Source organism: Prionailurus bengalensis, chromosome A2 (assembly GCF_016509475.1).
Source record: "Prionailurus bengalensis isolate Pbe53 chromosome A2, Fcat_Pben_1.1_paternal_pri, whole genome shotgun sequence".
In the NCBI taxonomy this organism is placed as follows: domain Eukaryota; kingdom Metazoa; phylum Chordata; class Mammalia; order Carnivora; family Felidae; genus Prionailurus; species Prionailurus bengalensis.
In genome coordinates, this window is record NC_057348.1 from 154183671 (window position 1) to 154207259 (window position 23589).

A 23589-nucleotide genomic window follows, 5' to 3' on the forward strand; every position below is an offset into this window, starting at 1 on the left:
CTATCAAAAAGTATATAATATAATATAATATAATATAATACAATACAATACAATACAATACAATATAATATAAATATAATTTTTAGTATAGCTATAATTCTTAGTATATATATAATTTTTAGTATATATATATAATTTTTAGTATATATATAATACATATATATAAAGAAATGGGACTGTGCCATGGCCACTTGGCACAGTAAACAAGCTGCCCAAAAGTTTTCCCCTCGAGTAGAAGTTATCCATAGTGACACAGACAATGACCCGAGATCAGATTTTCAAACCCAAATTTCCTTTAGGTAAAGCAAAGCGGTGGGCGAGGGCAATTTAAAGAGGCTTGACCATGAACGGAAGATGAGGGAAAGCATGGCCAGGGGAGTAACCCTGCAAGCCCCTCCCCAGAAACAAGCCCTTCAAAGGTACCTGTGCTCCCCTAACCAGGCCTAAGAGAAGCTCTTCAGGCTCGATGGATGGATGCACCGAGATCGATGAATGCATTTTCACTGAGCGCCAACTGAGTCTAAAGAGCCTAGAGATTGCAGGGTCCTGGGCAGTAAACGGGGTTGCGGGGGGGGGGGCGGTGTGTGGAAACCATCCAGGTCACCCCCGAAAGAGGGCCGGACCGCTTGTCCCCCTATACCCCCAGCCTCATTGCGCACTTCAGACTCCGACTCCATTTGCCCCAGAGCACAGCCGAGTTCTGCTCATTGCGGCTGCGCAATCGAGGCGGGGGGGGGGGGGGGGGGTGCTGACCCGTGTGTCCCCGCAGGTTCACGCGAGAGGCGGCGCGAGACTGTGAGGTTCTGGGGCAGCGTATCCCGGCAGGCGCCGTGGTGGAGATGGCGGTGGGCGCCCTGCACCATGACCCTGAGTACTGGCCAAACCCCGAGGCCTTCGACCCTGAGAGGTGAGCTCAGTCCCTTCAAATGGGCCCCCGAGGGACACGAGAGGCAGGCCCTTGGAAGCGGCCAAGGGGAAACACCGATTTAGTAAAGTTGTCCCCAGTCAAAAGTCATGGGAGTGAGATATTTGTGAGGCATCATTTCCAAAGGAAATACCGGTACCATTTTTAAAAGCCCCCAACAGAATCCAGAGATGTAGCGTTTCAGCAGCCCTGCATGCAAGTAACAAGGCAATTTCAATTGGGGGCCCTCGGTTTCTTCAAGCCGGGAAACAGGACACAGGATCGTATTTCAGGTGTGCTCTGGAAAGCAACAATAGATTTCCTTTTTAAAAAACTGGAGCTTGTTCCTAAGTAAGAGTTATCAACTAAATTTCTCCCTGAATTCATGAGATCCAGCTATGCTAACACAGTAGACCTGGATCCCCACTCCTGCCCCCTACACGGATTTGGTCCGTTGCCTAAACTTCATTTCAAGGATCCCAGATTTAAAATGAGCAGGCGTCCACACCCTCCGCGTCAGAATCAATCCATAGCCCTTCCTTGTGTGATCTGGCCATGGGGAGGCCCCGGGCGGGCTGTGTCCACCTGTAGGACTTACAACATTCTGTGGAAAGGAGCCCCGACTCTACAACCTCCTCACTGGGAACCTGTGGGCGGTGGCACCTAGATCAATAACATCGGGTGCGTAGCGGCTCGGAAATACAGTAAATATCAAGCACCCTGGACTGCAGCTGTAAGGCTTACAGCATCACCTTTGGAAACAAAAAAGTGCGTTAATCCTAGTTGAAAAGGGGCAGGGGGTCAAGGGCTCCTAGGCCCAGAAATATGCACAGGTAAGAAGCGAGCTGTGACAACACAGTAGTTGACACCTGGCTCTACTGTCACAGAACACATGTGGCAAATGCTATTTGGTAGCAGGTAGGAGAGAGTTCCTGTGGAAGGGCCTCCCATTAGGAAAGCACCCAATGGTTCAGGTGTCACTTGAACCCAAAGGGCAAGTGTGGGCAGGGGAGATAGCTGTCCCGAGTGGCACCAACAGATAAACTCGCAGGTAGCGGAGGGCTGGTTCCGTGGGGAATTCTGCTCAGGAAGCTGGTGATGGCCGGTGCCCTCCGCTGGCTGATGGGAAATTTGGTGCCACAGGCCCAGGGGAGGGCCGTGCTTTCTCAAGACTTTTATCCTCGTGAATCACAGCCTTCAGGCTCGTTAACAGCACAATCAATTCTTAAGGAGAGGGCGAGAGGGCAAAGTGGGCCTTCCAGGTGATTCCTTTACATCAGCAGTGCCTCTCGGGCTCTGCCAGACCCTGGAGAGGGCAGGACTGAAGCTCAGGGATCAGCAGCCACCTGCTCCAGAGAGGGAGGAGGCCGCGTGAAAACAGGATTCTGTTGAGCACGGTGGGGTTCAGGCCCACTTGGTAGGAGCGTGGCCTCAGATGAAGGGCTCCCTCAGCCACACCGAGTGGCTGCAGAGGAAGGGGAAGGGAGGCGGGGTGTCCGCGGCCTACCCTGACCTACCCTGACTGCACGGCCCTCGCAGGTTCACGGCAGAGGCCCGGCGGCGCCGACGTCCCTTCACATACCTGCCGTTCGGGGCGGGCCCCCGGAGCTGCCTCGGGGTGCGGCTGGGGCTGCTGGAGATCAAGCTGACGCTGCTCCACGTCCTGCGTGAGTTCCGGTTCGAGGCCTGCCCAGAGACGCAGGTGAGCTCGCTCTCCCGGGCACAGGGGATGCCCACCCCAGTTCTCATGGCGGGGCCGATCCTTAATCCCTCTTGGCCTCAAGAGGCCTTGATCAGTATAAGGGGGTTGGTAATAACACCTCCTCCCTGTTCATGCCGTGCGAGGCTTAAATGAGCCAGTACAGGCACTCAGGTAAGTGCCTGGCACATTATCCGAGTGTTAGCTGTTATTACTGTTAACGTTCTGTGTACAGGGAAGCTGTACCCCTTCTCTCCTCGGCAATGAGAACCCAGTAATCCCCCAGAGTAGGTTTTATTATCCCCATTCTTCAGATGAGGAGCTAAAATAAAGCTCAGAGAGGTTAAGTAACTTGCCTGAGGCCTTATACTACGTTTACCATATACCACAGGCTCTGTGAGGGCAGGAACCAAAAGTCTGTCTGATTCATTGCTGGAGCTTCCAGCAGCAGGTACAGGGCAGGTACTCACACCTTCACTGAACAACTATTAGCAAATGAATGACTAGCCAGAGAGTGAAGAAAGGGGCTCACACCAGATTGGGCTCGCCCCCAAGCCTCCCTCCTTCCTCTACAGGGAGCCACCTCTCTGCCATGTTTGCTGTTCCCTACGTAACAACACTGTGCCCCTCCATGCCTGTTCAGAGCCCCTGTGCATGGCTGGACAGGGGGTGTATAAGGGAACAAATAATAAGTACCCAGTGATGAATGGAGAACTAGATTCAAACAGTGGCATTCATTGCCTCTGACGAACAGGGAGACTGGGTTCAAGGCTAGACAGAGAGGTGCAAACTGGGAACACAGGGCCAAACCAACAGAGACAAGAGCGGACCCCTACCTGAGGTAGGAGTTCCACGTGTGCAGGACTTCCTTTTGGGATTTGTCTCACTTACCCTTGATCTTGACAAACGGCACAGCAGCCAGACCATTGTCCCAAAACACTGCTTATGGCTGGCATTCCCCAGCTCAAGAACCAGCCATGAGTCCCTGAGCCTACCAGCTCTAAGGAGAGCTCGTCTGAGCCCACTTTGTATTCCCTGCCCCAAATTCCCACCCCGAGAGTTCTACCTGCTCTTCCCTACCTAGAATGCCATCTCTCCCACTCCTCTGTTCCCAGCCTAATCCCATCTTCCAAATCCTTGGGTATTCCCCTATATCCTGAAGTGGCCCCTGAGAAGTGCTGCTCACAAGGCTTCTCCGACTCCTAGCCCCACCTAAAGGGCACGTTCCTCCAGGAAGCTCTCCCTGAATTTGCCAGCCCCAGCCAACCTCCTTTTTTGAAGTCCAGTAGTGTTTCCACTTTGTCTATACCTGTGTTAATACAGTAGCAGCTAGCCACATCTGGCTATTTAAATTTTAATAATCAGATTAAAAATTTAGCCCCCTGTTTGCACTAACCATATTTCTAATGCTCAGCAGTCACATGTGCTACTGGTGGGGTAGCACAGGTTTAGTCCATCTTGTTTCTTGGTCATAGAACTTCTCTCCCATCTGAACTAAAACCCCCAAAGACATCTGAAAAACCCAAGGCCCAGCACTAAGGCCCAGTGATGCTTCTTTCCTTTAAAGTGTTCACATTAGCCACTGAACCATCATTTTACACGGGGCTCAGGGGGACACCCTGCTTCTTGAGTAATTCTTTGGCTTTTATTCCAAGTCCCCAGTCCACCACCCACCTGCCTTGTAAGCTGGACATAAGGAAAGCTTTCTGAATGGCAGTGAGGCTAGACCACAGCACTCATGAGAAGGGAACAGTATGAAGCCACTCTCCCAAAGCCACTTGAAAAGAGGGGATGCTGCTTGGCTACTGGCAGGGCACCAGGGAGTGAGAATAGTAGGAGAGGGGACAGTTTGAGACTTTGCTCTTCACTTGCCAGGCATGTGACCTTAGACATGTCACTTGGTCTCTCTGAACTTCCATTTCTTCATTTGCAAAGTGAGCCACCAGTACCTCTTACACAGGCTTCTTGGGAGGATAAATGTGGGACTGAGTACCCTCCTTACTTACAGTATTTTTTTAACATGGACAAAAGGGCCGAGCACCCATGTGCTGGTGGGGCCCCAGCACCCAGCCTCCCTGAGCGGCAGCTTTGCTGGCCCCTCAAGGCCGTGCTGGGGAGGCTGCTCTGCTCCCTCAGCCCTGCTATCTCTCAGATTTCCACAACCCCACTTCAGGCCCAGTTCCAAAAAGCTTTCCTATAGATGTGGTTAGCTATAACAAGTATCTCAATCTCCTCTATTTTAGGTACCACTGCAGCTAGAATCCAAATCTGCCCTAGGTCCGAAGAATGGCGTCTATATCAAGATTGTCTCTCGCTGACAGTTTTATGAGGACACCCCCCCCCCAAATGCAAAGGAAACCTTGATGTGGAAATTCAGATTTGGGGGAAAACATCACTGAAGCAATTGAAAGGGTGCCCACCATGCAAGTATAAAAGAGGTCTTTACATAACTTTTCCCAAATGTTCCTGAACATTTAATAAATGTTTCTTGCACTTAGTTTTAACTTTGCTGATGGTGTAGGAACCGCTGACCCACCTCTCAATAAGAGATTGCTGATAAATAGGCAAAAATGTAGTTTTGTCAACGTGACTGAGAACTCAGGGTTTTGAAGGAAGTCCTAGCCTCAGGATGGAAGGAATCTACAGGGCAGAGGACACGGGGACACTCCGGTGAGCTGCCCTAACAGCACCACCTCGTGGGCCTTTCCAACTTCCGGTACATTATGGTGTCTAACTTAAAAAACTGTATTTATCGGAAGCTTAACTCCGACAAGTGGCTCAAAAGCTTTCTTTTCCTTTGATTTTCCTAGGTAAGCTAATACTAACTTTATAATGTTTTAATGCACAGAAGAGTGATAGAGCCTAAAATGCACTAAAGGCATCGTAACTTCTCTTCATTTTGATCAAAGAATCCAATACCGAGGTGAATTTATTAAAACTGTCGTGTTGCTGAGAAGTTAAAATTCAACAGAGAGCTTGCAGGGTGAGTCCCACATCTGCCACCAGCAGTGTGTGGTCATGACTGCTGGTCTTTCCACCCTCCTGTGCCTCATTGTCTTCATCTGTAAAACAAGGGAGCTGTCCTAGATCAAAGCTCCCTCCTCTATGTAACATGTGCGCAGCACGAAGGGGCTAAATGCCCCATAGGTAACATTCTGAGCGGGAATCTGGAAGCCTGGATACCCAGAGGCTGACCACCCTTACGCTGTTTCAGGAGAGCTGGCACAACAGGTGTCCACGGATCCATGGCTGTGGATCCTGCCTCTGCTGTTTGGTCTTCTCCTGCTCCAGCCAAAAGGACCCCAAGCTTTCCCCCAAAGTCCTTCCCTAGAGAGCCCTCTTCTCACTTTCTGGCCTCCCCAGAGATAGGAAGGCAGCTTTGTCGCCCACCACTGTCCCAGCCCTGGGTGCTGCCTGGCCAGCCCATCACACAGCCCTTTCTGCAACCTTGCTGCCACCACGGCTCCTCTCAGGGATCAAGCCTCTCTGACATGTCTGGCCCTGAGGCTCAGACTCACTGGAGAAAGCCACACATTCCCATTCCTGGGGATCTAACCTGTCTTCCCAGACTGCCCTGCCCGTCTCCCAATCCCTGACCCCCTATGGCCATCAAGTAACCTCAATGCTGCAGAAGGGCCCAGCTGAGCACGTGGCTTCCTCCTGAGGGCACAGCCTATGCCTGGTACCGGAGCCCATCAGCTCCATTGGCTTCCCTCACCTGTTCTGTCCAGGTGCTCACCATGTTTTGAAACAGCAGGCGGGGGGGGGGGGGGGGGGGGGGGGGGGGGGGGAGGAACAGGGAAGCTTCCTAATGTTCTAGAATTGCTAGACTCGGCTCTTCCATGGTTTCAAGCCACAATCCCTAGCTCTCCTGAAATCCCACCATACACATGCAACACTAGCTAACGGGGCAGGAGATGGCACTGCCTGGGTCTTCCACAAAACCCTTTAGCTGTATCCCAACCGTGTCCTCATGACCTATCAGTCACACACACACACACCCTGGGTCCCACCACGTTTTTGCACTAAGAGAATCACCGTCATTTTGACATCTTTCCATCACAGTGCCCACCCCATCCCAACAATCTGGCAAGATGGACCCCATCCTTCTCTCAAATTTCTGATCCAAGTAGGTGTTCTTCCTGGCTTGCTTTCTCAAAGATGAGCAAATCCAGGGCCTCTGGATTTGATGAGTCTTCGTAGCTCACTTGCCAATTCTGGAGCGTGCGATCACCTCCTACCGTTCTCCAGCCATTCTTCCCACCCACACTCCCAGACCATCCATGCCACCCACTACTAAGCTCCCAGCAGCCACGTGGTTAATGAGCATGGAATCACTTATATTTAAGATGTAGCAGGCAAGCACCTGATTTAATGGTTCTCCCCGACACCCTTCTGCACCCCCCCCCAACACACACCTGCTATAGTAGGACCCTGACTTAATCAAAAAGCAATGAATAAAACTTACGATTAGTCAGGACATGGGGGAAATATTTTGGGGGCTCTGAAAATCACACCATGTACAACCAGGTGACCAGCCCTGCGGGTGGGTAAGATAGTACTGTTGTTTCATTCCTCCGGTCATAAAATTCAGTTATGACTGGTCTTGATTGGCTGACCTGTGTAAAGTTCCAGAGCACTCCCTAACCCTGCTCCAAAGAGGGAAAGAACTAAACTGAGAATGTGAGGACAAAGCAGCAGAAGTGAAGGCATCACATGGGGTGGACACACTGTACTAGGAAGATGGGGGGATGGGTAGGAAAGGTGTAGGGGAGGTGAGAAGCCCACTGCTGAGGACTAAACCCAGAGACCAACAGGTACAGCCACTTCATAACACGGAGCCACCCTGTCAGCCCCTCCTCCCCCAGAGCAGAGCCAGCCAGCACCCGGTAGAGACTCCCATAACCTGCTGTGTGTGGACGACACTCACAGAATGCACCCCCACACACACACACACACATCTACAACACACTCTACTCAGTAGCCAATCTGGGTTTTGTGGAACTTGGGATTTATAGGGGTTGGAGAAGGAAAAAAATCCAAATATGTAATTTTTACGCATTTAACTGAGATGTATGACCATGTGGCCACATAGTTAGGACCCACCCCTGCAACGGTTGTGGAGACAGCCCCAGCAAGTGAGGGGCCCTGAACCCTCAAGTTCATCAGCCCCATGGGTAAGTCCACACACAGCCCCCGAGGCCAGTAATGGAGGCTCCGTTATATCCAGACACCCAGAAAAGTGCCTGTATCCAGCAGGTGCTCGATAATAGACGCTGAAGAATGAGCTTTGCTTGTTGCCCACCTCAGATAAATATTTTTTATTTCCATACTCTGTTGTGACATTTGCAGCACAGGTATTCCAATCTCACAGGAACATAAAACCCACATCTGGAGGGTGTCCAGTGTACTCAGGAGATGCAGCAACGGGTGTTGGTGGGCAGAGCCTGGGGGCCCTTGGGAGGACCATGTCACCTGCCAGGATTAAAGCGCTTCCTCTGAGGGATGCTGACCCTGCCAGGACACAGGGCCACTGACAGGACTGCGGTGACACCACACAGTAGCCACTTGCTCTAACCCTGTGATATATGGGCCATTCCAAGGCCAGAAGCCCAGGAGAAGAGCTGCCTGGATCAGAGCCAGAGCCACAGACACAGTGACTGCCGCCTGTACCGATGGCTACTGTGTCATTCTGACAAAAAATTAAATGAGATGCCACTGAGACCCTGAAAAACCAAACCACTCACTGCAGAGAAAGCAACTTAAATCTAAAATCAATCCATAAAATAGTATCTAGAAACTCTGTGCCTGGTGCCCATCAGCTGCTAAGTCAACAAAGAGTGTAAATAATAAAATTTTAACACACTACTAAAAAGTAATACAGTCACCTACAGTCACTTCTGGTTAGTTTACTAATGAGCCCAAAAGTGGCTTAAAACTAAAAACGATCATCAGTGAGAGATTAAGAATGTAACTTCATCAGGAAGTCAATGTTAAATGAACAGTTCATTAAAAAGTTTTCTGTTAAAAGAAAAAAAGAAGAAAACTTTCCCAAACAGCTACTCCAAGGACAAGAAGCCTGAAAGGCACTAAAAGCATCACCGCACGCTCACTGCCGGCCACCAAAGAAAGATGCTAAGGAGAAGAGAGTGGAGACCCCCGCCACGGGCTTGGTGGAGCTGGTGTACTGGATGATGTACTCAGGGTAGATCTGGTGCTTCTCGAAGATCACGAAGATGGAGGGGTCGGACATGCTGTTCACGCAGCTGTCATAGAAGACGTTGCCGTGGCCTTCCTTGGCCGGGGGGCGGACGAAGGACGCGCTGCCTCGGACGAACTCCCCGACCAGCACCCGGGCCAGGAACATCGTGTGGGACTTGGTGTCAGATTTGCTGTAGTGGTGGGAATATGCGGCGTCGCGGGCAAAGTAGCTCCCTGCAAGGACACGGGCAGGCTCAGCTGGTATCGGGGCACAGCCCGCAGCCTGGAAGGGGAGGCTGGGGTGTCCTGTCAACCAGGCAGTGCCGATGGCCTCTGTCCTTCGGTCACCATATGCCCCTACCTCCTGTCCTCCCTCATGAAGGCCAACAGAGGAGTCTCCAAACTTGGAGACAGAAAGATCAGATTCCGACTCTGTCCCTCAAATCTGAAAGGTCCCTGGGCAAACTACTACTTAACCCCCAGATCTCAGCTTCCTCAGCTCTCAACTGGGCCTGTCACACCAGCCTCACAGGGTTGGCGTGGAAAGGGAACAAGACCCCGCACGGGACACTGGATGCCAGGAGCCCCACGCAGACAATTATGAAGCTGTCGAACAGGAGCCTGCACTGGAGGCCACCACACGCACAATCGGAAATACATCTGCCACTGGCTTTCTCTATCCCGACTCCACAGTTGCTGCCACCTCCAAGAACAGCTGATGGACAAGCAATGGGGTCAGAAGAGGGGCTGTTCACTACAGCATCACATTGTGGAGATGCTTCAATCTAGCAGCCATGTCGTGGTCACGTTAAAGATGGCACCATATATGCCACCTACTTGCACATGGGTCAGGATAAAGCCACCGTGGCAAAGTATTAAAGCTGATTAATCTAGGTAGAACTTATGCTGGAGTTTTAAAAATATTGTTCTTGGAGCACCTGTGTGGCTAGTCGGTTGAGTGTCCAACTTCAGCTCAGGTCTTGATCTCACAGTTCACGAGTTCAAGCCCCAAATGGGGCTCTGTGGTGACAGCTCAGAGCCTGGAGCCTGCTTCAGATTCTGTCTGTGTCTCCCTCTCTCTCCACCCCTCCCCAACTCATGCTTTGTCTCTTTCTCTCAAAAATAAACTCAAAAAATTTTAATAAAAATAAAAAATAAAAATGTTATTTGAGACTTCCCTGTGAGTTTCGAAATTATTTCCAAATAAAGTTTTAAAATAACCCAGAAAACAGAGAACTCCCATTACAGCTGGCATGACACGCACACAAGCGTATCTGAACTGTTCCAATTCCCATTCTAACGACTGGGGGGCATGGTCTGGGGCCGGACTCAGGGCTGGGAAGGTACCTGCTCTCCTCACCCCACTCTTGCTCACCGTTTCCAGAGCCTCCATTCCACAGGGACACAAAACCCCAGCTGCTCAAACCTAGGGTCAGGCTCCTGACTGCACACAGTAAGAACAAGGGTGCCACCAGCTGGGTCCGTTCCTCACTGAGTTTGATCCAGCTCATCAACTCACCCTGGCTCTCCCATGCCCTCCATCAATTTGCCTTAAAATGGCCACCCGGGCCCCAGGGGTGGGGGGGAGGTAAAGCCATGTTCTGCCAGTGGGGCCACCTTCGCCCTTACCTTTGCCGTAAGAAGTACCATGAAGACCACAGACTCTCCAGTCAAAGTTCTGCTGGCAGATGGCATCAACGAAACTGGCACTGGTGCCATGGAACAGCTGCCTCTCATCTACCACCTTCCCTCCATTTCTCTTCTGCATCTGCCCTTTTTGCCTACAATTACGGGAGAGGAATGTATGTTGGAGGCAGAGGGTGCTTGTTGCCAAATACAGGCCACTCGACCCAAGAAGACACATTTTATTACAATCAGCAGGAGTCCAAGGCCCGTGAAACCAGCCATGGACCAGGGAAAGAAGGTGAACAGCGGGACTGGAGTGAAAAGGCCTCCAGCGGCTTCTTGAACTCCCAAAGCAGACCAGTCCTTGGAAAGCAGACCTACTTCTTCTTCAGCACCTTGCTTCTGCATGGAGCTCAGCTGGGGGAACTGGAAGATGCTGGTCAGTGGGGGCCACCCCTTTCCCCCTCTGTGTGCTACCATGATTTCATCACTGGGCCCCAAATACAGAGGACACTGCTCCAACCCCCTTTCTGGGGACAGGTCAGCAGGATCCCAGGCCTGCCACAGTGACCTGCTGAAGATCTCCTCTCAACAAAGCCAAGTCCCTAGGTGCCCAAGAACATGCTAGTCCTCGGGCACAAAGATGAGACCCCCATTGTGTGGCTGTCAGGACAGCATCTCTCTAACTCCTCAAGGTGTGGGTGGCTTCCATTGACCAGTCCCGCTGACCTTCAGGCAGAGAGGCAAGCACTGGCCTTGTCACTAGGGCAGCTTCAGTCCCCTCGGCACTGAGGGATGTGCCAGCACTGAGCTATAAGGATAGTGAGATGGGGAGGAAAGTGGGGACACAGCTCTGGCTGCCATCTCAGATTGTCCCTAAAACCTAGGACATGTTTGGCAAGCAGCTAGCTACTGTGTATGTATCAGAGGGAACGGTCACCAGCCCACCAAGAGTGAGCCCCCAACGCACCACTGGTAGACTTCCCAGAGGGCCAGATTTTGGACTCGCTCGATCTTCTGAACAAAGTAGAAAGGCAGTGTGCGGTTAAAGAGGTTCCAGACCTTCTGATATTCATCCGATGCAGAACTGAGGGCAATCTTCTGCAGGGAGCAAATATTTTTTTCTCTGTTATCATCAAAGCAGAGGATATACATCAATCCCTTCTCAAGGTTGCTCATAAAACACCAGAACTGCCAACAAGCCCAGATAGTGATCACCACCCTCCCTTTGCCAAGAGGTGTAGTGTCTCCAGGCGTGAGATGTATGCAAGTTGTGGTCACTTCCCTTTTGTCCACTGTGAAACCCTCCTGAAGGACAGGCAGGTGATGCTTACGTCAGCACCACCCTGGTGTCCCCAGGACATCCCTTCTCCTCCTCTGTACCCACACAGGGCAGGCTATATAGCCTCCAAGACCAGAATTGGTATCAAAAATGTGGAGTGCACACATCTGGGAGAGAGGGGGGCCAACCCTGTTAAAGCAGGTTCAGGCTTATGGGCAGCAACGCATCAGGAGCTCTCAGGCTGGCAGACAGATGCACATCAACTCAGGAGCACAGTGAGACTTGCAGGCATGGTGCCTGGCTGCTGCGTCCTCCCAGCTGAGTCCACCTCTCCCCTAGTGTCTTGCTCTGAGGAACAGTACTCCCTATGGGCCAGGAGATTCCTAACCAAGGGCAGCTGACACTTACACAGCGACCATCCACAAATTCCCACACCTGAAGCCTGCACCTAACCAGCCTGGCTCTGCGAGGCTTGGCCCAGTGACGGCCCAGTGATAACCCATTTGGGGACCCGTGAGAAATCCCTCTGTAGCATCCCCTACCCTTACCCTGAGTGCCGTCTGAATGTCCATGGGCTCCTGCAACAGAAATTCTGACTCTGGTTTCCCTGGTCGCACCCCAGGGAGGACACCAAACTCCTCTCCCCTGAGTGTGGAACCAGCCTGCCCCTTCCAGACCAGACTGTCAAGGGCTCCCATACCTGTCACAGCCTGCAACTCAGCCCCACAACCAAGCACTCCACAGCACGGCCCAGATGTCGCTCCTGCTTCCCAACACCTACACACGCCCTCTATCCTGACCCAGGCTCTCTCCCTAAGAAGTTTCCATCGACCTGTATGCTCTGCCCCTACCTCTGCCTGTACAAGCACCAGCCATCATTTAGGTGTGGACCCAGTGACATCTTCCCTGCTCCCCTCGGTACAGATACCTCAGCCTGCGGTGCTGAGTGCTGCTGTTCAAACTCGCCCAGCCCTTTACACGTGTGTGTGTGTGTGTGTGTGTGTGTGTGTGTGTGCGCGTGCTGCTGGGGTCTCTGTGCTCTGTCCAACTCAAGAGGAGTCCTCTCAGGGCAGAGAGCTGGTCTGCAGTGCTCTGCAGGAAGCCAGCAGCAGAGGGCAGTCTGAGGGCCACACGTACACAAGGCAGTCGGACAATGGCATGAGCACTCCACAGAACTCAGTGTAGCTCCTATTCGCTGGCAGGCACTACACGAGCCAGGTGAGTCGCTATTCCTGGTCTTCGAATATCCGGCACCTTTCAACAGCAACTCCCCCTCTCCGCATCCCTCATCATACTTAAGTCCTCCCCTGGTTTTGTTTTCTTGCTTTGTAAAACTAATACGTATTGGCCGAGCAGCCGTTAAGCCCCTTATTTCTGCCCTTCCCAGAAATTTCTAAGTCATCATGCTCCATCCACAATACATCCTCTCCCCTCGGGGCCACAACCACCTTCTTGGTGGTCATCCAGGCTTAAAATCCCCTATACCTGAAAATAACAAAACCCGACAGAACTCTCCCTTCCTGCCCCGGCCTGGCCTCATAGCTTCCTCAGTGGTGGAGTCAGTTCACTCACTAGGTCACAGAACGCCCTCCTCCATGGACCAAAACGGTGCAAGTCCCATACCTTGAAGCCAGGGTCTGGCAGGGCCGAGGGGTCCCAGTGGTCTGGGATGCTCTTTGGGCCTTGAAACTTGACACTGCTACAAAATGTAAACAAATATCATTTTGTGAAAGCAGGTAGAAGGTAAGGAAGCACCTAAACACACACTATCCACCATGTGGGAGCCCATGTGGCCAAAACGCAAATGATAAGGCACAAGGGATCCATTTCTCACCTGTATCCCAACTCTTGTATGAAAGGCAGAGAATAACTGATTAGAGCAGCCTAAACTCTCATCATTTTAACATTCAAAGAGCTCTGCAACTTTTTCTAAGCAGCTTCAATTAGGTGTAATTGGCATACAAGAACATTTTTAAAAACATAAAATCTATGTCAAAACCAACTTGGCAGTAGAAATTTGATTGAAACTGCTAAGAGGCTACTTATGGTCTGTATATACCCTACTTAAATTGACTATGCTTTTTTTTTTTTTTAATGTTTTCTTGAGAGAGAAAGAGAGAGACAGCACACAAGTAGGGAGGGCAGAGAGAGAGGGAGAGAGAAAATCCCAAGCAGGTTTCATGCTGTCACAGTGCAGAGCCCGACTTGAGGATCGATCCCACAAACCATGAGATCATGACCTGAGCAGCTATCAAGAGTCAGACACTTAACTGAATGAGTCACCCAGGTGCCCCAACTATGCTTAATTTTACTGCTGCAATATTAGCAAGTTTAATTACAGGTCTCACATAACACCAGCACCATAGGATCTTCCAAAAAAGATAAAGAAAGATGGAGTTCTAAAAGACACATGGCTCCCCCCACCCCACCACAAAAAAACTTAAAAAAAAAAAAAAAGACACATCACACAAAGGGTCTAGGAACAGGGATGGTGAAGCTATAATTCCAAATTTTTCTGACTCCTTTTCAGAATGGTCTGTTCTTCCTACAAAAGATATTCCTTCTGTTTCCACTGGCATAAGACATGTACCTTCATCCTAAGCCTCAAGGAACTCCCACAAATAACTTTCCTAGGAAAACAGCACAGTTTAAAAATAACTAACCAAGGTCCCATGAGCAAGAATCAGCCAGAAAAAGACCATGAAGACCAAAGATGCTGAAATTAGGAGGCAGATTATAAAACAATTATTCTATGTTTAAAGAAATAAAAGACAAACTTTAAAAACATATGTAAGGAGCTAAACTATAAAAAGATGAAGATTTGAAAAAGAATTAGGAGGAACTTCTAAATATGAAAGATACACTCCTTGCTAGAAGTTTGAAGGACAGGCTTATGAGCAGGGGAGACCACCTGAGAAGGGAAGAAAAGAATGAGCTGAATGAGATGCTAAGTGGTAATTCAGAATGTGGCCCCACAATGAGGAGGTGGAAGATGTGGGGAAGAAGCTGGGACACAGAGAAGAGGGAGAGACAGAAGGCCAGAATCTGGTTGGAACCTAACCGAACCTCGAAAAAGAGAGGAGAGAGGAAAGGATGGAGGCAATCTTAAAGAGAACAAAGGAGACTCGCTGGCACATAGGTCTAAGAAGCCCCAAGAATCTCCAACAGGATAATAAAAGCACATGCCCAGCCTCACCAAGGTGACAGTGCATGACAGCAAGACCAACGAAATCTGCAAAGCAGAGGAAAACGAGGGATTCTGGGAAAGAAACTCCAGTTAGACCGACTGCTGATTTCACAAAGACAGCAATGGAAACCAGAGGACAGTGGAGTGACCTCTTCGGCATTCCAGGAGAAAATAACCACACCCCAAAATTCTACAGCCAGTGAAACTATCTTTGAAGATTGAGGGCAAAATAAAGATGTACTCAGGCAAACAAAAACACAGAATTTTCCAACAGACTCATCTAAGATAATTTGAAATTACAAAGTGGTAAAATGTGAGTAAATCCAATGAAACATTCATAGTATAAAATAACAGTACCTCAAAGTTAAAAAACAGAGGAAGATAATGGAATCAGGTATATGAAAGCCCTTATATTAGTTGATACAAGCACAAAGATACAGACTTGACTCATACCTAAGAACACTTATTATAATTTCTAAGGTGGCCAAAAAAAATAGTTATACAATGTATAACTCTTCCAAACTAGAAGGGAAAAAAAAAAATGAAATGACAAAAAATATCCACAAGGAGGCAAGAAAAGATAAAATAAGACCCAATCACATGAATAAAACATTTTTATGGAGGATATAAGGACAGTAAGGAACTAAACCGGATAGCTGATGTGTAAATGCCATTTCGAACTTTACGTTAAACTCTTGTATTATAACTGTGGAATGTGGAGATCATATTCTGTGACCCTGTCATTCACATAAACAGAGAAGTTGTATCTCTTTTTATCTATTTATTCTGAGATTGAGAGATCTCTGAGCATGCATGATCAAGAGGGGGAGGAGCAGAGAAAGACAGAAAGAGAATCCCAAGCAGGCTCCACGCTATGAGCACAGCACCCGATGCAAAGCTCAAACTCATGAACTGTGAGATCATGACCTGAGCTGAAATCAAGAGTCAAACGCTTAACTGACTGAGCCACCCAGGTGCCCCAAGAAGTTGTTTCTGAAAGCGACCTACTCTAATAGTCCCACTCTGCCACAGAGGCCCAAGCAGACTTGCTTTCTAGAGTTACAACATCTGGCTACTGTCACATGGGTTAGCAGGAAGAGCCACAAACTTCACTGCATGGACACTGACTCTTAGCTTATGCAGCAGAGAGATCCTAAATCGAGTCACATCTCAGTTTGAATTTAACCAAAATGATCACTATTATTTCTGATGTGTGGTGTGTTTGTGGCCCCATGAAAACAACATTACAGTGACAATAAAAGACATCCAGTCTCAGAAAGGAGACAGATTTTTTCCAAACCGTATCTAAGGTAGTCTCTGGATAGGGAAAGAATGAAAAATAAACTTTCAGAAGTAGAAGCAGCCACAGTTAACTGAACTCTAAATCCAGAAGCAATACACAGAAGACATGGGTAAATTTCACTAAAAAATAAAAAATAAACATTTCTGCATGGTAAAATATTTCATAAACAAAGCTGGCAAATAACAAACCAAGAAAAAAGGTTTGCAATTTGTATAAGAAACTGAGTGATGGGGCACCTGGGTGGCCCAGTCAGGTAGGCGTCTGACTTCAGCTCATGTCGTATCTCACTGCTCCTGAGTTTTTGAGTCCCGCATCAGGCTCTGTGCTGACAGCTCAAAGCTCAGAGCCTGAAGCCTGCTTTGGATTCTATATCTTTCCGCCCCTCCCTGACTGATATTCTCTCCCTCTCTCAAATATAAATATTTTTAAAAATTTAAAAGAAGAAACCGAGTGAGCTCTCCAAAAGATAAAAGGCTCTTAATATTTACGAAATATACCAGAAGTCTGACAGAAAATTGGACAAAAAGACAAACCATCCACAGAAAAAGGCAAATGGCTGTTACAGGTTAGGAAAAATATTAAACCTCACTCGTAAGAGAAAGCAAATTAAAATACACTGATATACCCTTTGCCACCCACGAGAACAGCAAAAGTCCAAGAGCTTGATGTGAGGCAAACAGGCACCTCAAGCATCCTGGGGCAAGTGCATAATGGTCCAACCCCATCAAGAGAAACCTGCATTTACCTTCTAGGGCTTTAACCTCCATGAATATGAAACAGCACATACACCAGATCATCCATTGTGCCGTTACACTTGTGACAGTAAAAAATCTAAAACAACGCAAAATAAAACCTCTAAAAGGAACAGATTAAATAAACGAGGGTATATACAGGTAATGGAGAGCCACGAAGACAACAACAGATTTCAGAAGACTTTAACGTCTTCTGACGTTGAAAGGAAATAATTATTTTTAAGTGGAAAAGAAAAGGTACAGAACAAACAATACATTTAGAATGTTACCCTTAGCACAAGAAAAAACAGAAAATACTGTATATGCATTTGTTTATTTTTAAAAAAAATTTTTTTTAACGTTTATTTTATTTTTGAGACAGAGAGAGACAGAGCATGAACGGGGGAGGGTCAGAGAGAGAGGGAGACACAGAATCTGAAGCAGGCTCCAGGCTCTGAGCTGTCAGCACAGAGCCCGACGCGGGGCTCGAACTCACGGACCGCGAGATCATGACCTGAGCCGAAGTCGGCCGCTCAACCAACTGAGCCACCCAGGCGCCCCTGTATATGCATTTGTTTATTTTTGCAAAAAAAAAAAAAAAAAGATAATAAAGATAAACCAAAAACTTATACAAACAGGTCCTCATTACGGAAACACTGGAGATAACAGCAGGCAGGATACGGACAACTGAGTGTACCTTTTGCTTGAATTGCTAATACCTTTCCCCTCTATCCTGTATCAAACTCTCCTCTAAATAACCATGCTCCACAAATACAACCACTGAAGTCCATCTGTGAGACCTAGAAGAGCCAACAGAGAAACTGCCAGTTCTCCATGAAACGGCTAACAACACTGGCTGAAGTCTCAGCTTAAGCCGTGACACACCCAAATGTAACTGGTACTGTAGTATCTCTTGCCAGCCAGGCTCCTCTCCCCCATCATGTGGCTGCGTGGATCGGAGAGAAAGGACCCCTTCCCCAGCTCCAATCCTGGCACATCTGCACCAAGCCTAAAACTAGTGGTTCAGAGGAAGTCTGATCAGAGCAAAGCTCATAAATATACCCCCATCAGCCGCAGAAGGGCCTTCTCCTGCTCTGAAATGCTTACAAGGCAGGGCGCTACCCTAATGGCTTCTGGCAACTGTAAGGGAACCCACTCTGAGGATGAAGCTGGCCTGTTAGTGCCTTCAAGTATCCGTTTTTGGTTTTTTGGTATCCCATGAGATTCAAGTCCTGAAATACATGGATTTTTATTGATCTAATTCCATTAGTTTTCTATTACTTTAACATTTTAAAATATTCAAGTTTAGAATTCACCTAGTCAACTGAAAATAAAACCTGATGAGCCAGGTTCGAGTCTAGACTGATCACAACTAACAGCCTTATAATTGTGTATCACCAATCTCCTACCTACAAAGATAATTCTCTGGTTCAAAACATTTCCCAAGTAGTGGAATATGGATGCCAGGAGTCAAATTGCTACAGGTGACTTGGCATCAGAACTGCCATTCATTCATGATGCAAATGGAGAACAAAGAGCAATGTGCTTTTATCACAAGCAAAAACCATAGCTCACTATCAATAAAAAACTCTGGGACTAAAGACAAAAAACCCAAAGAGCTACTGAAAAGATCCCTTCCAAGTTATAACAAAAGAAAGTTACATGAAGATAGAAACAGAGAGAAAATATTAGGAGTGATATTATTACTATTTCTTAACCATTCTCTCAAATCAGTCTAAAGTCAAGAACTTTTTTGGTTTCTGGAAAAATCTGCACAAGAGTACCTTTATGACTCAGTAACATTACTGGCACACTTAAAACATATGTTGTGTTTGCTTTGTCACTTTAATGCTTTATTAAAAATTAATTGATCTGGGTGGCTCAGTTGGTTAAGCGTTGATTTCAGCTCAGGTCCTGATCTCACTGTTTTGTGAGTTTGAGCCCTGCATCAGGCTCTGTGCTGACGACTCAGAGCCTGAAGCCTGCCTCGGATTCTGTGTCTCCTTCTCTCTCTCTCTCTCTGCCCCTCCCCTGCTCATGCTCTCTCGCTCTCTCTCTCAAAAATAAACATTAAAGGGGTGCCTGGGTGGCGCAGTCGGTTAAGCGTCCGACTTCAGCCGGGTCACGATCTCGCAGTCTGTGAGTTCGAGCCCCGCGTCAGGCTCTGGGCTGATGGCTCAGAGCCTGGTGCCTGTTTCCGATTCTGTGTCTCCCTCTCTCTCTGCCCCTCCCCCGTTCATGCTCTGTCTCTCTCTGTCCCAAAAATAAATAAACGTTGAAAAAAAAAAATTTAAAAAAATAAATAAACATTAAAAATAAATAAAAGTTAATCTGGTAATTAGTATAATACTCTAACGTTCACCTCTCTATAAACCTGCATTATATTTTATACTCTTGTAATACATGCTAATATTTCTCTATCTGAAATGTGCTAGGTGTACCCTGATTTTTCAGATTCATGAACTCTCAGACCTTTTATAAAACACTGATATTAATACCAGCACTCTGGCATTCAGTGAAGGAAAGTACAAAGGCACATGGAGGAGGGGCGCCTGGGTGGCTCAGTCGGTTAAGCATCCGACTTCGGCTCAGGTCATGATCTCACAGTCCAGGAGTTCTAGCCCTGTGTCGGGCTCTGTGCTGACAGCTCAGAGCCTGGAGCCTGTTTCAGATTCTGTCTCCCTCTCTCTGACCCACCCCCATTCATGCTCTGTCTCTCTCGGTCTCAAAATAAATAAACATTAAAAAAAAATTTTTTTTTTTTAATTTTTTTTAACGTTTATTTATTTTTGAGACAGAGAGACACAGAGCGTGAAGGGGGGAGGGGCAGAGAGAGAAGGAGACACAGAATGGAAGCAGGCTCCAGGCTCTGGGCCATCAGCCCAGAGCCTGACACGGGGCTCGAACTCACGGACCGCGAGATCGTGACCTGGCTGAAGTCGGACGCTTAACCGACTGCGCCACCCAGGCGCCCCTAAAAAAAATTTTTTTTAAGAAAAAAGGTACTTGGAGGAGAGCTAGGCAGAGACGGGAGTGTGGGCGCTTTTGGTTATGGAAGCCAACAACCCTCTCACTGCACTGGCTGGTCTGAGTAGGTTTTCTGTACACGCAGCACAGCGCACCCCAACTGACACACATGCCACCTACCAGGTTTGCTTCACCTTCACCTCCTGGGGAGACACGTATTTGGGTCTCCGGCAAACCCTTCTGACCGTGCCATAGACCAGGTTTTTCTGAACAAAGGCTGAAAAAAAAAAAACACCAAATGTATATACGCACACAGGACAGCAAGGTTTTATAAACACAACTAAATGGGCTGGAAAACTAATCCAAATGTGTAGTATAGGATCAGTCTGCTAAGAAATAAAGCAATTTTCACATTTCAAATATCCATAAAGAAAATAGGTATCCTTAGGAGACTGGGTTTAATGAACACATGAATGATGAGTAATTGACATAACAATTATACATGAGTACTTTTAAATTGTTCCTTCCAATTTTGTTTAAACTATTATTTTGCTTAGCAATTTTTCCCAGCTTGGATATAAAAAAGCTTCAGCCCAGCCTGAGACTAAATTACTACATCTTAAGCCAGTGGGATTTAGTTAATATAATAATTTTACTCTTATGACTTTTTTTCTTAATTTGACTGAACTGATTCCATAGCAGTATTAAACCTTTTAAACCTGTACCATCTTTTTTTTAAATTTTTTTTTAACGTTTATTTATTTTTGGGACAGAGAGAGACAGAGCATGAACGGGGGAGGGGCAGAGAGAGAGGGAGACACAGAATCGGAAACAGGCTCCAGGCTCTGAGCCATCAGCCCAGAGCCTGACGCGGGGCTCCAACTCACGGACCGCGAGATCGTGACCTGGCTGAAGTCGGACGCTTAACCGACTGCGCCACCCAGGCGCCCCAAACCTGTACCATCTTTAACAAACAAAATTCTTGCCCCATGCCCACCCCAAAACCCTCAGGGTAATCCTGAGGGTTGGCGGCGGGTGGGGGTGGGGGAGGATGACACTGACCCTCAAGTTGAAAAATCACAAATGCCTATGAGCTAGATTCCATGTCCTTACCCACCAGGAAAACCCTGTCAAGTCTTACTTTCTGAACCTGGAGTACAAAAACAACTTTTTTTCATTTAAAAAACACTTAATACTAACTTATAGATGTCTATAACTTACATTACAGCATTTGAACCTATGCTACGTTATCACCTACATGTGTGTCCCTCATGCTGTAGCCCAGGAAGTCGTCAAGAGCAGGCACTCCTTGGGGGTCCCCCACATTCTAATCAAGAACCCATAATCCAGACATGGCTACCACTGCCCCCATTGTTGTCCACCACTCAACTCCCCATCAATAATTAGCACACTTACATGGGTTTTTATTGGCCTGTTGACTGACATCATGATAAATCTGAAATGGGCTTTCACTAGTGAAATGATTCAAGATATGTGGACTGGCTAAATATATGTCAGACCCACTCCCAACCCTCCCGTGGACAGGGAAAAATAAGACATTTTCTCTAACTTACGTTACCAGTGATACATAGGCTGAGTCCCTACACAAGCCTGACCTTTGGGATTCTACCCATCTGTTGCCAGCTAACAGTTGTCAGAATTCTGCCTCTGGAATCTTGGCCCTGGCAGTGGCCTTGAGCAGCACTTATAACAAGAGTCCCTAAAATGACAATACTGAGTCTTCCCCCACCACCTCCCTGAGGCTTCCTTCTCCTCCCTCAATCCTACAGTACAAATCATTGTGTGTGTTTCTTAAATGTACTTGTTTCCTAATAATACTTAGTTCATAAATGTGTCTGGCAGATTTGGGTCCGAGACTTGCTTTCACTACACCTCTCAGTGAGGCAGTGAGACGGGAAGCTAACTCATCTCAAACTACTTCTGTGCCTGCTGTTCTCCACCATCAACAAAAGTAATTCTCCTTACTCACATGAGCCTGGGTCAGTCTGGGGTGAACTCGCTTCTTCCTGCAATTTGCAGAAAACTGCATTCGTGTGCTCTTTCCCACCCTTACCCTGATTTTCTGTTACGTCCCCTGGGGCTGTGGCCCAGGGTGAGAATGATCAAGGTTGCATCTGACATTTCTGGTTTTGATATTTTCCAGATACTTAAGAACAGTTGCCAGCAGCAGTCAGATGGGTGCTAGCCGTATAGACCTGATCCTCATGGAGTTCGCTGTCCCCTTTAGTGTATTTGTACCTATCAGACCGTGGACTGCAAACCACCTGATGTACAGCTGGTGTTCTCCAGCAGAGACTGAAGGCTGGTAAGCAGTTCTCATCGCAGAGCAGAAGAAACTTTTAAGTTCTCTGTAAGGGCAAGTCGAGGGGGCAGCGATTCTACCTTAAGCAAGAGGATAAGCCCCACAACCACAAGAAAAACAACTGGCTAACAACAGGCAGGTAAAGTGATTTTAGGATAATTCACCAGACACACTTTGCTGCCCTTTATCCAGAAGAAGGTCCATAAAAATAGAGAAAACAGTAAACCATATTCAAATGAAGGCCCAGTTATTCCCCTTAAAAGGACTGAACATTCAGAAGGATTCAGAGTTTAAAATGTGAGTAATGTAAGGGGTGCCTGGGTGTCTCAGTCAGTTAAGCACAGGGCATGATCTCGCGGTCTGTGGGCTGAAGCCCCATGTCAGGCTCCCTGCTGACAGTGCAGAGCCTGCCTCAGATTCTGTCCTCTCTCTCCGCCTCTCCCCAGCTTGCACTCTCTCCCTCTCAAAAATAAACATTAAAAAAACACAAATGTTGGGGCACTTGAGTGGCTCAGTCAGTTAAGCATCTGACTGCGGCTCAGGTCAAGATCTCACAGTTTGTGGGTTCGAGCCCCGCATCGGGCTCTGTGCTGACAGCTCAGAGCCTGAGCCTGCTTTGGAGTCTGTGTCTCCCTCTCTGCCTGCCCCTCCCCCACTTGCACTCTGTTTCTCTCTCAAAAATAAATAATAAAACATTTAAAAAAAAATAAAAAATAAACAAATGTAAGGCAAAACTGAGTTAAACACAGCTGGACTAATAAATCCAAGAGAAAACGTCTTCAGAGAAGCTACAGAAAAAAACTAAAATTTAAACAAAGGAATTCTCCAAAATCAGTCACTACATGAACTGGCCAAAGAGTATCTGGCCTGTTTCTGTCTGTCTGCAAAGGCAACCAGGACAAGTCACTTAAAGCCCCGTGTCAGAACATCTGGAGCACAGGATAATCTGCTTCCCAGCAACTTTTAATGAAAGTGTGCATCTAGCATGTGTTTAATCTGCAGCCCACCTAAACCACAGGTGCCTACAGAGACAACGACATGGAGCTGCCATTCGAGGGAGGACACAGCAGAACTGCTATGACAGGAATCAGGGACTCAAGTTAACCCTTAGACCAGAGGGACTCGTCGTCCATGGCCTATAGGCCCACCACCACGGCACGCATGCAGACCACCCCCATCCCTCCACACTTCGGGCCCCCGTCTCCATCTCGGGGTCCTCTCTCACCACCCCCTCCCCAGGCAACTTCTCTTCCATCCCACTGGGTTGGCATCATCTGTTTACAGATCTGTCTCCCATTCCAGATGTGCAGCACTTCTGGAGCAGGGACCACCCTTACCACCCTTTCCTTTTCTCTCCTGGCCCTCA

At 47.9% G+C, this 23589-nt stretch overlaps 2 protein-coding genes across 3 annotated transcripts in view; one reads left to right on the top strand and one right to left on the bottom strand.

Annotated features, from left to right (window-relative positions):
- Positions 1 to 5100, top strand: part of TBXAS1 (thromboxane A synthase 1) — a 154945-nt gene extending 149845 nt beyond the window's left edge. Inside the window, exons 11-13 of the mRNA XM_043589705.1 lie at positions 770 to 907; positions 2444 to 2606; positions 4847 to 5100. Of these exons, the coding sequence (XP_043445640.1) occupies positions 770 to 907; positions 2444 to 2606; positions 4847 to 4921 (376 nt within the window). The 3' untranslated portion in view covers positions 4922 to 5100. The remainder of the gene's footprint in view (positions 1 to 769; positions 908 to 2443; positions 2607 to 4846) is intronic.
- Positions 5101 to 7909: 2809 nt separating this feature from the next.
- Positions 7910 to 23589, bottom strand: part of PARP12 (poly(ADP-ribose) polymerase family member 12) — a 40124-nt gene continuing 24444 nt past the window's right edge. Inside the window, exons 8-12 of one of the 2 annotated variants that reach the window (XM_043589703.1) lie at positions 20081 to 20177; positions 13336 to 13411; positions 11401 to 11531; positions 10434 to 10585; positions 7910 to 9038 (exon numbers count right to left, since the gene is read on the bottom strand). In XM_043589703.1, coding sequence (XP_043445638.1) covers positions 8713 to 9038; positions 10434 to 10585; positions 11401 to 11531; positions 13336 to 13411; positions 20081 to 20177 — 782 coding nt within the window. In that variant the 3' untranslated portion in view covers positions 7910 to 8712. Of the gene's footprint in view, positions 9039 to 10433; positions 10586 to 10652; positions 10857 to 11400; positions 11532 to 13335; positions 13412 to 20080; positions 20178 to 23589 lie in introns of those variants that run through there. The other variant, XM_043589704.1, reaches the window with a different exon arrangement.